The 14,223-nt window shown below is 43.5% G+C and overlaps 1 protein-coding gene across 2 annotated transcripts in view; it reads left to right on the top strand.

Annotated features, from left to right (window-relative positions):
- Window positions 1–14,223, top strand: part of ACAP2 (ArfGAP with coiled-coil, ankyrin repeat and PH domains 2) — a 137,822-nt gene that overhangs the window by 66,406 nt on the left and 57,193 nt on the right. For both annotated transcript variants that reach the window (XM_019503505.1, XM_019503506.1), the window contains exons 5-7: window positions 7,355–7,413; window positions 8,920–9,103; window positions 12,159–12,203. In XM_019503505.1, the coding sequence (XP_019359050.1) occupies window positions 7,355–7,413; window positions 8,920–9,103; window positions 12,159–12,203 (288 nt within the window). The remainder of the gene's footprint in view (window positions 1–7,354; window positions 7,414–8,919; window positions 9,104–12,158; window positions 12,204–14,223) is intronic.

The following is a 14,223-nucleotide window of genomic DNA, read 5'->3' as shown; positions in this document are numbered from 1 at the left end:
CTGTTCAGCCTCTACAAGAAAAGGCTGAGGGGGATCTAGTGGCCGTTTACAAACTAGTCAGGGGGGACCAGCAGGCATTGGGGGAGTCCCTGTTCCCCCGAGGATGACCAGGAGTGACTAGAAATATAACGGTCACAAGCTACCAGAGGGGAGATTCAGATTAGACATCAGGAGGCGCGACTTCACTGTCAGGGCAGCTAGGATCTGGAACCAACTTCCAGGAGAAGTGGTGCTGGCTCCTATCTTGAGGGTCTTCAAAAGGAGGCTAGATAGACATGTAGCCAGGGTCGTTTGACCCCAGCATCCTTTTCTGCCCATGGCAGGGGGTCGGACTTGATGATCTGCTCAGGTCCCTTCCGACCCTACCAGTTATGAAACTATGAAGGTTAAAGGGATAGGTTGAGTCCTGCATAAAAATAATGCAGAAATTTCCCATGTTCTCCAGTTTTCCTCCTTTTGTCTTTATTACCACTTGGGCTATTGACAGGTATTGGCAAGGCTTTCCGTAGCATTTTGTTCACAATGCACTTAGCAGACTTAAAATTACCAAGCTCTCCAGTAAGTGTCTGGGTCAGTATTGGCAGGTGCCCCATTCAGGTCAGTAAGATGTGTTCAACATAGAAAAGAAGCTAGCAGAGAAGTTTCCCAGAACTAGAGAAGCTGGGAACAAAAAACTCCCTAAAATAGCACTATCAAAGAAGCATATATGTATTCTTGAGAACTTGTGTTTAATGCTTATTTTTAGATATTATACAACTGGTTTCAGATGATATTTCAACTGCTTTCCCTATTTCAGTTCAAGCCGGTATGTCTCATTACTATAGGGAGGTGAAGTAACCTGCTGCTTGGTTTTCTAATACTTATCAGAATTTATTAAAAACCCTATAATTCAAAGAATTTTTATTTGGTTAGTGATTTAGGTCTGTTCTCTTAAATACCTTAATGATTATAGTGTGTTTCTTGCAGATGCTAGGGCTTAGCTGGTTTGACACTGTTTCCATGTCTCCAGAAAAGGACATAGCTGTTTTTGTTTGTAAAATGTCTCCATCATGTGCTAGCTATGTAATTGCCATCTCCTTCATCAAGCAGTTTTTTCCATGTGTGTTCTCTTCTGGCTGCATGTGTGCCATATGCAATCAAGTTTTGGACTCTTGGTCAGCTGAGTCTGGGGCCTCTCCTCTGCCCCGGGTGCCTTTTGTGCTGTGCCAAGGACACGGAGGGTGGGGCAACCACAAACGTTCTTCAGTTCCTCCTTGCTGCCTGTGGCCCTGTCAGTCCTGTAGCATCAGTGCCTCCAACTCCCTGTCCAAATAATGTGTTCTCTTTTTCTTTTTATATTTATTTGCAGAGTGTTTAGGCAGGCAGTTATTAAATCAGTTCTTTCCCTAAATAAATAGTTGTTTTATTTTCCTTGTGAGATTTTCCTGGTACCAGGTCCTGCTGTTATGGCAGATGAAAGTGCTCCTGGGTTTGAAACTCCTTGTTTTATGACATAGTGATGCCACTTAAGGATGGGTCTCTTGTGCCTTGATCTGGGGCACGTTCCTGAGCAACGCATCACTTGCTGTTCATTCCCTATGAAGGCAGAAGGTGGAGGAGATGCTTCTCAAACTCAGCTGTGCCTGTGTGATTGCTTGCTCCTCCAAAGTGCATTCGGAGCAAAAGGAGTCCTAGAGTGATGTTGGCCCATTACTAGATGTGAAGGGCTAAAATTGTCAATAGTAACATGGAACTGTTTGGGAAACGCTCTCTTGTGTGTGTGTGTGTGTGTGTGTGTGTGTGTGTGTGTGTGTGTGTATCACATCATGGTGATTGAAGCCTCTTTGATTCCAGCAGTAACTCAGGAGGTTGTTTAATGTTGATTCACAACATGGGTGGACCTCAGATCTCAGTGAGGGGGTTGTGGGGGCACAACCTCTTCAGTGGTGTGGTGTGCCCATAGTGAGGGGAGTGAGAAGAGCTTCACACAGCTAAAGCGGGTGTGATTGCACCCCCCCCTCACCAGGATCTGGGATGCCAGCGATCTCTGAGCTCACCAGCATGTCATCAGAGCTCCTGCCCAGAGCTTTGTGTGTCGTGAGTCTGTGAGCTCACTGGCTGGTCAGCGTGAGCTCTGCCCAGAGTCTCTGCTTTCAAGCAGCTCTGGAGCCCAGGGGCTGAGTGCTGCAGCTGTACACCCGTCCCCTCCCTCTCTCGGCACCCCCTGCATCCTCCGTGCCCCCAGATCTCCTGCTGAATTGAGCTGTAGGGGAAAAGAGGAGAGGGGCGATTTGCAGTAGGAGCTGGTCTACCCAGGACCCAATCCCAGTGTGGGGCAATGGCCTGTTTGCAGTTTGATCCAACTCCATGGGGCTTGGACATTTGGTGGCACTGCTCCTCTCCTGCCACCTTTCTGGAGCTTTGGGGAGTTTTGCAGGCTAAGGGTTGAATGTCCCTGAGCTAAATTGATAGTGTCCTTTTTTGAGACTCTGAGATTAGTTGATAAAAGCATTTGGTTGGAATTGCATGACATTTTTTATTAGGCTTTGCACTGCTCTAGTTTCCTATGCAGCACATGGTAAATGGATTAAAACCTGACAAAGGGACAGGTTTCAAGCTATAACTGCAAGCAGGAAATCATGACCATGTAAGTGAATTTCTAGTGAGGCCTCACAGGCATCAGTTCTTGAGCATGTGATATTTAACATCGTTATCAGTGACCTGAAAGAAAACAAAGACATGCATGCTGGTCTGTTTTAGCTGCTTTCAAAGGGGAGCAGACACTAACTCTTGTGCTGCAGTGAAACAAGTGACCTAAATTCCACTAAATTTAGCAGGGCTACAGCTGGAGTGGCTCTGTTACGCTTGCAGGCTACAGAAGGATGCAGGTGTAACAGATGCATCGTGAGGGTGTGTGCTGGTCTCCAGGATACAGTTATGACATCTGTCAGTATCCAAAATCAAAGGCTGGAAGAGCAGTAAGCAGTCAAGGTGACACATCAGTGATACAGAGTGATCTGTGTTGCTGGGCACAAGCAATATGTATTTTAACATGTGCAGTTTCTGGGAGGATGGAATTGAACCCATGAGTCCACCTTGTAGGACTGAGTGAACAATATTAATTCAGGGAATGAACCTGTCTGTTTTGGGCTGGCCAAGGAAGAGCTCTGCACAGTGTGCAGCAATGGCAAAAGAAAACAAGATGAAAGGATGTTGACTAATGAGGAAAACACTGCCACCGTACAAGTTTGTGTCTTATCTTCGTCTGGATATGGTGTGCAGCTGCGGTCACTTCATGTCAGAAGGGCTGTTGCAGATGTAGAGGGTTTCCAGAGAGGGTGATGAGAAGGATTGGAGGCATGGAGTGGAGAAATGGGATTGACTCTTCAGGAAGGAGACAGATACTTTTACCATGTCCCTTCTTTCTAAAAGGAAGGTTTTTGTGGGTTAGGATGTTAATGCGTTCAGGATTGGTTTGCAAGATGTGCCATCCCGTTCAGTCTACTGTGTGGCAGCTTTCAAATTCCAATTTCTAAAGCTACCTCTTCTGAGATATCATCACGTATGACTAGTGCTGAGCTGTGGGTCTAGGTGACTGTGTTTAGACCACCACTTGGCAATGGGAATTCACTCCATTGTTTGCTTTCTACCTGTGTCTTTTCACCCAAATAATTCCAAGAGCCCAGGATGAGATTTTGAAAACTGACCAGAGAATTTAATTGCACAGTTCCGGGAATTGTTTAGATCTAGCCACAGGATCACGTGCTTTTAAATTTGCTGAGTTTTGACACAATTCAGACGTTTTCTTTTGCTTTTGGCCTCTGTACATTCTTGAGGTACAGGCCTTCCATCTAGACCCCTTCCTGAGTGATCAAACGCCCTCCTCCCCTGCCCCCGTTGGGCTGTGATCAAACCCAATAATGCTGTTCCCCAAGTCTGTACACCTTTTTTGCTCGCTTGGGCCCAATCCATGTATGTAAGGTGGGGTGTTTACAGGATTGTGCACAAACATCTTATTGTCAGGTGGTGAGCATGCTTCAACTTGGACCAGAACTCATCCAAGTTCCACTCTAAATCAGAGAGAGAGAATTGGGGTCGTAGAGGGGAGCAGGGCCAGAAGGGACCTCCAGAGGTCGCATCTCGTCCAACCCCCTGCCTGAGGCAGGACCAGCCCTGTCCCGAGCATCCCATACAAACCGTAATCTCAACTCTACATGAGATGACCATCAGCCCTGATGCAACACAGACCTAGCACCCCAACCTGCCACAGGCAAAGCAGGGGAACCCCTGCAGCCAGTGCTCTGCTTCGCTGAAATGTCAATATACGCTGCAGGGATCCCAGGTAGAGGCCATGCCCCTACTACAAAAGAAGGTAAAACCACTCCAGTCTGTACCAGTCTGACCATGGGGTGTAATTTCTTCTTGGCCCCACAAAAATGGTGCTGGTCTGACGCTGAGTGGCAGGGGAAGGCCCTCTAGGCAGCAACCTGCAGCTTTAAATCCCAGCAAGAGCATTGGCACAGCCCAGTCCCCATCCCCAGCTATGGCTGTAGCCAGCACCCCAGTGCCCCTGGGAAGGCTTTGAAACATCCTGACGTACAGAAAATGGGGGGTGGGACTGGGGGCAACCAGCAAAGCCCAGAAGCCTGGGAAATGCCTGTAGTAGAACATGGGCATCGCCCCGTGTAGTTCATCCCCCACCAGGGGCTGTTCAACCTCTTGAACACCTCCAGTGATGCCAAGTCCACAGCTTCCCTAGGCAGTCTGTGCCACTGCCACCCTGTTCTCACAGGGAAGTGTTTCTGGATATCCAGTCTACACTTATTTTGCTGCAACTTCAAGCCATTGGTCTGCATCGTCCCCTGCAGCAAGAAAGAAAAGGTGCTTTCCCTCTTCTTTGTGGCAGCTCTTCAAGTATTTGCAGACTGCTATCATGTCCCCTCTTAAGTGCCTTTTCTGCAGGTTGAATATGCCCAGCTCCTTCAGCCTCTTCTTAAGTGACTTTCCTGCCAAGCCCTTGATCATCTTTGTCGCTTACCCCTTGACCCTCTCTAACCTTTCCCTGTCCTTTTTAAATTGTGGAGCCCAGAACTGCACACAGTATCCAGATAAGGCCCGAGCAGGAGCCACTACCACCTCCGTGTCTTTTACCTAATGCTGCTGTTGATGCAGCGCAACACTGCATTTACCTTTTGTGTGGCTTCATCACACTGCAGGCCCCTGTTGAGTCTGATCTACCGAAACTCTCAAGTCTCTTTCCATAGAGCTGCCATTGAGCCTGGTGTCACCCATTTTATATTTCTGGTTTTGTTTATTCCTCCTGAGAGGAGAACCTTGCATTTGTCCACACTGGCCTTCATCCTGTCTGCTCCAGCCCAACTTTCCAGTCTGAGATCCTTCTGAATTGCACTGCCATCCTCCAGTGTGTCCACAATCCTTCCCAGTTCCGTGTAGTTTGCAAACTTGCTCAAACTTTCTGTGCCAGCATCTAAATCATTAATAAACACAGTGAACAGTACCAGGCTCAGAACAGACCCCTGTGGGACTCCACTCAAAACCTCCTGCCATTCTCACATGGACCTATTAATAATTCCCCTTTCCTTGTGGCTCTTGAGCCAGTTGTCTATCCATTTTTATAGCAGTCTTGTCCAGCCCACGCTTCTCCTTTCTGAAGTCCAGATACGTGATACCCGCATCATTCCCTTCATCCACCCAAGTAGCTACTTTGACAAAGAAGGAGATCAAATTTGGCACAATTTGTTTTTCATGAATCTATGCTGGCTGCTTGTGATCAGCTTTTCCTCCTCCTGATGCTTGCAAATGGCCTTCCTTAGGAAAAGTTCCAGTAACTTCCCCGGTATTGAGGGGAATAATGGATTGATAATGGATTCAGAGCCCTTTCTCAGGTTACTCCTTCCTTGGTTGCGTTGGAGGTCCACATGACTAGCATCCAGCTGTAGTTCTGGAGGGCTTCCCCGGGTGGTAACCATCCAGATTGGTGATTCTGATTTGCTGTCTGCTGGTAGCTCTCAGCCTGGTATGGGGGTTTCTCCTCATGCTTTGTGGGTGCTCCAGCTCAAAGTGGAAGCTGACAATGAAAGTGAGGGCACAGTACTATTTGCAGTAATGCTGGTGCTCACTAAAGAGAATGTTTTGCAGACGGATGCAGGGTGCTAATCTGTCACAGATTTTTTCCTGCTGTTGCATTGAGAGGAAGAAGAGTGTAGCTGTGCTGTATGTGTTAGTGGGATCTGTTATTCGCTGGATGAATATTGTTTGTGTTGCTTGTTTGATTTACATTAGAATATATGACATTCACAGAACATCAGGGAAACTTTCAGTCTATTTGCCAGCGTGCCAGGGCTCCCTTTCCCAGGTAGGGGAAAGCATAACATGGACAGAACCAAGAGAGGAAGTTGTGTCCTGGCTTGGTCATAAACTTCTTGACAGAGTAAGAGTTTTATATGCCTGTTGACTTTTGCCACCTTACATTAAAAATGTATTTGTTTTGGTCCTATACCAGGCTTTTCCCAGCCTCGTGCTTCTAAATTTTGTGTATACAGGCTTCCCTCGCTTTATCCTGTACACGTGTTCCTGGAAAACAGCACATAACTCGAATGCGCATAAAGGGAACCCATTTTCGATGTAACAAATAGGGATATGGCTCCGAGACCATGACTGTTCTGACCCCCTAGACCCATTCCTACCACTTTTACTAGACAGTTTGGTACTCACCAACAGCAGACAGTACACACAAGCATGTGGTTGTGGTGAATGTTACCGTAATGGGGATGGCAGCTGCAGAAGCATGTCTTGGACAATGATCGAGGAGCACAGATCCACACAGGAGCCTATATTTTGGTGCATGTCACTCCCACAAGGCACTGCACAAAGCAGCTGACTGCAGGCTTCCACCACGCTGGTCGCATAAGAGTGAATTTACCTCGCATATAACGAAATTGTGGTATGAAAAGGGTCATCGCATAAAAGCAAATTCACACATGCAGAACTCACATAAAGCGAGGGAAAGCTGTACACATCATTGTGATCAGCCAGTTTTCGCTACTGGAGTACCTGGAACTGTCCTACTATCTTGCTGAACAGTGATGGTCTACTAAGTTTTTTCAGGTAAGGTGTTTTTAATTTTGAGAGCGACTGTCATTTTAAATAACAGTTGAAGTGTGAGGAATGCAGTTTTAAAGCAGAATCTGCTGTAGTAGGCCCAAGAGCCTTCAGAGAAATGGCATATGAAGACCTATGAGGAAGAACTGTTAGGTTTTACTTCCTGTTAAACATATTTGGTCTGAAATGGAAAGACTCCTACAACCCAAAATACTTTGAGCTACCTTTTTAATGGCTTTTCTTTTTCTTTCAGACTCTGTTTGATCAAACCCAAAGATCAATTAAAGCACAACTTCAGACATTTGTTAAAGAGTAAGTTTATTTTCACTGTTTAGCAATTCAGTTTAAACGACAGAGGGGGAAAATCCTTTGTAAGGCCAAATAAGAAATCAACTTCTGATGAGGCCGGGGAAACTATTCTTCCTGGGAACTGTCAACTATTCTTCCCATAAACAGTTCCGCCTAACATGCCTAAACAAGCTGGTATGTAGTTGGATTAGGGTGGAGACATTTCTATATTAAAACAAGGTAAGTAATAGGTTTCAAATCAGGTGTTGTCTTTATTAGGACACAATGCAACTTTATGCTGTTGCTTCCTAAGAAATGTCTATGATGAGGTAAATTATAGATGCAGCTTTCTGTAAAGTGTCTGTGCTCCTCCTGTGCTCCCAGAGCTGGGGTTTGCTGCCAGGACGCAGGCATGCACAGGGTGCCCAGCATCTGAGGGAGCCAGCACTTGCCTCCTCTCATGGGCTGGACATCGCAGCACCCTTCAAAGTGCCTTGTTGCACCCTGGTTGAGAATTGCTGGTTTAAGCACTCACTTAACGCTGCATCCTGGGAGTAGTTCCTCTGACTTTGCACGATCAGGGCCTTAGTTTCATAAATGTGCTGTCACTTTAAAGCACTGTTGCTTCAGATTTACTGATGAAAATAATTATTTTTCAACAGAACTGTGTGTCAGCTTTTCCATTCATGTAGCCGGAGATTTTCCAGAGTTATATCCCCAAGTTAGGATCCTCAGCTCATGTTTGGGCAGGCACCTAAAGTTAGTATTTTTCAGAAGTGCCTCAAGAGTGTAGGTACATGGGTCCCATTGATGTTGGCCTGCACGCCCAGAGCGAGGAGCATAGCCTGATTGGAAATTTTACTAAACATGAGGAACTAATTAAAGAAATAAGTATGAAGTGACTACTTTATATTTCTTACAGTTTTACGTTCCAATAGAATTGGAGATGTAGAAAAACGTTTAAAATGTTAATGTGAGTGAGTTTGTTTTTTTTTTTAAAGTCGTGACTCATCCTCCCTGGCATGGGCTAGATGATGTGGGCCTCTTGGAGGCCTCGCTGCGGTGCGATTCAGTAGGTTCTGTGGAGTTACAGTGAAGACTCCTGCCAAGATACTTAACAGCCATGTGTTTCTTATTTGGTTTTCTATTAAACTGGCTGCCTCGCATTCCCAGAACCTTGGCTTTTTATATATGCTCCAGGGATTAGAAGTGGCGCTGGAAGTGTGTGTAAAGCACTGCTAGGGCTTTTCTCGGTCCCCAGTAGGTGAACTGTTTTTTAAATTTCACTGAGAAAAGAGTGGAAGGGAGACAGAGCATGGAGCCAGGAAGGCCTCACTTCATTGTACTTATGCTGCACGTCTGATCCAAATATTTAATGTGTAAAGTAAAACCAAAAAAGGCCAGATTGGATACTTGAATAGAGAGCAGTGTAGAAAGGGGTTTCCATTTACTGTAATGTTTAAGCAGTCATTCCATGATGAGCAAAATATGCTTTCAGGGGCATTTCAAGCCATCTTTCCTTTTCTTTAGAGATATTAGAAAATTTAAGGATGCAAAGAAGCAATTTGAAAAAGTCAGTGAAGAAAAAGAGAACGCATTAGTAAAAAATGCCCAAGTTCAGAGAAACAAGCAACATGAAGTAGAAGAGGCAACTAATATTCTGACTGCAACACGGAAGTGCTTTCGGCACATAGCTCTGGATTATGTGCTTCAGGTTAGTGTAACAATTGGCGTAAGGCTACCATTAAGTGGTGTCTAGTTACTGAGCTGTGCTGCTTTTTGGAAATTCCTGCAATAATGTTCTCAATGCCTGTATGCATTGGCAGCATGTAAGTAATACATTATTTGTGTCCACAAATGAATTTTGTGTACTGATTTTTCTTTTTCAAATTACCTTTTAAATAGGTATGTGTTACCCTATGTACTTCTACTGGTCAGTTTTACTATATGTTAAGCTCTTGTTACAGTGACACTGAATGTTCATTTTTATTTAAATACTTTTAAAAACAAATGAGTGTTAAGAGCTGGTTTTATACCTGTTAAAATGGGATCTGTATGTTTGATTTTGCTGTAAGTCAGTGTAAATGTTTGGAAGTTAAGGTTTTGAGTAAAAATGTTGGTTACAAATTACCTGACTAATTCAAATCTGGCATTTTGGTTGCCATTATGGGTCCATCTTCCCTAGATGAGTTGGTGCAACATTCTTATAAATGCAAACCCAGAACCATCCTTTAAAATGCTGACTGAAATTTTAATCTGTGGATGTGATAAAAGATCAGTGGCTTGTGTTTTAGAAGGTAAATTTGCTAAACAATTATCTTAGTTGCATGTACAGTGTTATGTAAGTTTTAAATACAACTAGCAAAAAATCAAAAACTTGACAGTATTTTGTATTAATTCATGTATGCACGTGTGCAGACACTATAGTCAGCAGCACAAATTGCATGTGAAACTCTTGGCCTTAAAAGTGAAATGGGTTATTGTGTACAGCCCAAGCTCAAGAGTGGAGCAGACTTCTATGTTCTGAGGAGCTTGTGCAAGGTCCTAGTGTGCTACAGTGTACGAACATGTCATAGGATAACAGGGCTGGAAGGGACCTCGGAAGCTCATTTAGTTCAGCTCCTGCTCAAAGCAGGATCATTTCTGACTAAACCATCCCAGCCAAGTGTCTATGTAACCTGCTCTTGAAAATTTCCAAGGATGGAGATCCCACAGCTTCCCTTGGTGCCTGTTCCAGTTCCTGACCACTCTTATAGTCAGAAAGTTCCTCCTCATCTCTACCATCAATTTTCCCTGCTTCTCTCCCCTACGGCTACAGAGAAAAGCCCATCTCTATCCTCTTTATAATCAGGTGTTTGAAGACTGTTACCAGATCTTCCCTCAGTCTTCTCTTCTCCAGACTAAATAACCCTAGTTCTTTCAGCTCTTCCCCATCCATCTTGACTCCTCAGCCTCTAATAATTTTTGTTGCCCCATGCTGGACTCTTTCCAAACTGTCCATACCTTTCTGGAAGTGTTGGGGACCCAAAACTGAGCATCAGATGAGGCCTCAGCAATGCTGAACATAGAGCAGAATAACTGCTTCCTTTGGCTTGCAAGTGACACTCTTGTTAATACAGCCTAGGCTGCTGTTGGCTTTTGCAACAAGAGCATGCTGTTGGCTCATTCAATTTATGGTTCGCTGTCATGCCAGGTCCTTCCCTGCAGCATTGCCAGTCATTCCCCAGTCTGTATTTGTGCATGTGGTTATTCTGTCCCAAGTGCAGGGCTTTGCACTACTCCTAGTTGTGTCTCTACCCTGAAGAGCTTATAGTTTAAGTCCAAGATGGAAATAGCAGATTGAAAAAACTGACAGATGCCTAACAGTGAGCCATTTTCACAGCACACCAGCTACCTAGCGGGATTACATGACAGTTCCTGTGATAGCATGGAGCTGTGAGTGATGACCCAGCAAGTCCTCTTCTGTCTTTATGAAGCTCTGTTCCTAATCACTGCTGAATTTTTCTTGGCATTAGAGTGGAGGAGAGTTTTCAAAAACAGGCACAAGTGGGGCAGAAGTTGTTGCATGTGGTGTGCGGGTGAATTTTTCTCTAACCCCATAAGCTAAAAGAATAAGTAACAAGCTTCTATTCGAGACATGTAGTGCGCTGTGCGCATGATTCCAGTTAGAGATAGGCTTCTTGGCACGGAGCTTTTTCTGTGGTGGGGAAATATGACTCACTGCTGCAGTTTTGTGGCCATAGTAATGAATTTATATTTAGTATTTTTGACTTCTTTTTATTAAATCCAGAAAGCTAAGGTTTTGTTCAATACAACTTTTTTTTAAAGTGCACGTTTGTTTCAGACAGCTTTCCAAAGCGTTGAATATTTTGTTTTAGAAGTACCATCTGTTCTTGCTTACAGCTTCAGTAAAGGTATTTCACTTGCTAGCCATCTTTGAACAGATAAGCAGAGGAAATGAATTCCAAGATGATACATGTCTCATTTAAGTGAGGCTTTTTTGGATCAAATCTCTGATTTTGTAAAATAGCATTAAACTAGTGACCAGAGGGCAGAAAGAATACAGTAATGTAAATATCAGCGATTATACATGGAAGGGAAGACACAAGTAATGCTGTCTTGGACATTCTGTAAATACTAGTCACAAGTGACTTCAGTTAAGTTAAAAGATGAAATGTATGCAAAATACCGTTAGACTAAGAAATGTAATGTGGGTACATTTTGACTGAGCTCTTGGAGGTCAGAACCCAGTTGTATTTGCTGTCTGTACTATCTGACCTGTGTTGGCATTATGTGACTAGATTTTAAAAACAAAACACATGAGAGTTCTTTTAATATTTTTGTGCTAATAAAAGATGCTCAAAAATACTATTATACTGGAATTGCAAGTTTTTTTCCTTAAGTGTTTACATTTAGAAATCATAGAGAAGCAGGGCTGGAAGGGACCTCAAGAGGTCATCTACTCCAACCCCCGCCTGAGGCAGAAAAGGTCCTGTGTCTCATATGGAGAGCAAATCTGCAACCTTGACATTATTAGCACAATGCTCTAAACAGCTGAGCTAATCAGCTGCTTTGATACAATAATGAAAGTAAGTGTAGTAGTTCATATCTTTTCTTTTGTAGTAAAATGCTCTGAGGAGTCAGATGTTAAATTCAGTTCTTCCCATGTTTTAAATTTACTTGACTAACAGTAGGCAGTTACTTGGGTTATTACAATTTGTTTTTGTGAGAAATTTGGAAAGGAATGAAACAAAATGCTTTTTTTCTAGATGAATGTTCTTCAATCTAAAAGAAGATCAGAGATCTTAAAATCGGTAAGGTATTTTAATATTCATATGCAAAACATGTCTGAGTAAACCTGAAATATTAAAATAAAATTATTGCCCTCTGATCAGTGACAATTGTAAAATTAATTTGTCCATTCACATGTCACGCAGCTACCAGTGCAACTGTCATCTTTGGCAGTGGTAGAAGTACAGGCCAGAATGAAGACATGGATTCCTCTCTGTAATGGTGATTCCCTTGTTGGGGGATTGGGGCACATTGCTTTGCTTTTCATTGCCTGTGCTGCGCATGTTTTATGGCTAAATTTGAAAACTTTGGTTTCCATATGTTTCAGTCTTTATGAGTACTACATTCACTTACAGCAAAGATTTATCAACCAGGATGCTGCAGCACCCTAGGGTGCCTTGAGATCTTTCCAGGGGTGCTGAGGGATACTGCTCAATGTTAGCACTGATGTGTGCAGACATGATCCACAAGACAAACCCAGAGATTTCAAATAGGAATCCAGAGTGTTAAAAACATTTCTGACCTGTTGTGGTCTGTCTTAATTCTTTGCAACAGAAGAATTGTTTTAGTATTTTTATGTAGTCAAAAAAACAAGTAAAAAAAACCCAAGCGCTGGCATTTTCTGAGGGGTGTCTTGAGCGTAAGGAGGTTGAGAACCACTGCCTTTAGAAAGAATATTTCTCCCAACTGTTTCTAAGGTTGAGCCTCTTGCATCCTGAAAAGCCGTGTTTTTACTTGAATAAAACAGAGTCCGCAAATCTGGTACACTTTTTTGCTTTACACCTCCTCTATGTTTGCTGTGCCAGAAAATGTATAACCACAAACAATATCCTTCATTTCTTCCCTATCTTGTTCCCTTTCCTCCCCATATGCCACCTGAAATAGCTTGTTTCCTTCAGAGAACTAAAGGGCCAACTTCCAGTTTCCTTAACTGTACTTCCTTTAAACTGTGAAGGTTTTGGTCCGTATCACAACATGTTTTATTTATGCCACTTTGAATAGCTTCCCTATTCTATTTCCCCTCCTAATGATGTGTAAAAAATGTGTGATTTGTTTGTTTGTTTGTTTTTTGATGCAAGTTTTCCCTGTTTTTGGAAAGAGGTCATCTTTGGAGGCCCAAAGGAAAGGGAACGTGAACTTTTTAGTTGTGGCCCAGAGTTATGTTGATGAATGCTTGACAGACACGTTCTGTACTATCCATTTGTTTTAAGTGTCTGAGGTATGTAGTTGTTAACAAAATTATTTTAAGCAACCTGAATGAAGAAGTCACTACTTCCTCCAGTCAGGTTGACTTTGATCTGTTGGATAACTTTATTAACCCATTTTTTAAAAACTTGAGGGTGCAGGCCTGACTTTGCTTCTTTGAATTTTGTATTATCATTTTTTTATGCCAACACATAAGAACGTAAGAAGCACCATATAGGGTCAGACCAATGGTCTACCTAGACCATTACCCTATTTCCAACAGTGGGAGTAGTAGATGCTTTAAGATGGAGGGCATATGAACAGGGCATATCCAGATCTGTTCCCTGTCATCCCCTTCCTGACCTCCCTGAGTGCCAACTGACCACAGAGTGCGTGGAAGCTAGCACCCTTATACATTTGATTCAAACTCACTGTATATGCATATTCATTGATACAAGTGTAAGGCTGGTCAGTTAAGCCCCATGGTTTCCCTAAGCTCTTTTGCAAGACACAGTTCAGCTCTTATATTTCTATAGTCAAAATGAGTGAAAACTATGGGAATAATCCCATTGCAAAGAACCCCAACCATAGGAGAAGGTTGAGAGGCGACCTTGTGGCTGCCTATAAATTCATCATGGGGGCGCAGAAGGAAATTGGTGAGGCTTTACTCACCAATGTGTCCCTGACGGTTACAAGAAATAATGGCCATAAGCTAGCAGAGAGCAGATTTAGACTGGACATTAGGAAGAACTTCTTCACAGAGTGGCCAAAATCTGGAATGGGCTCCCAAGGGAGGTGGTGCTCTCCCCTGCCCTGGGGGTCTTCAAGAGGAGGTTAGATAGGCATCTGGCTGGGGTC

Source organism: Gavialis gangeticus, unplaced genomic scaffold (genome assembly GCF_001723915.1).
Source record: "Gavialis gangeticus isolate Ggan-Ray unplaced genomic scaffold, GavGan_comp1, whole genome shotgun sequence".
In the NCBI taxonomy this organism is placed as follows: Eukaryota; Metazoa; Chordata; order Crocodylia; family Gavialidae; genus Gavialis; species Gavialis gangeticus.
This window is presented reverse-complemented; position numbering and strand designations above follow the sequence as displayed.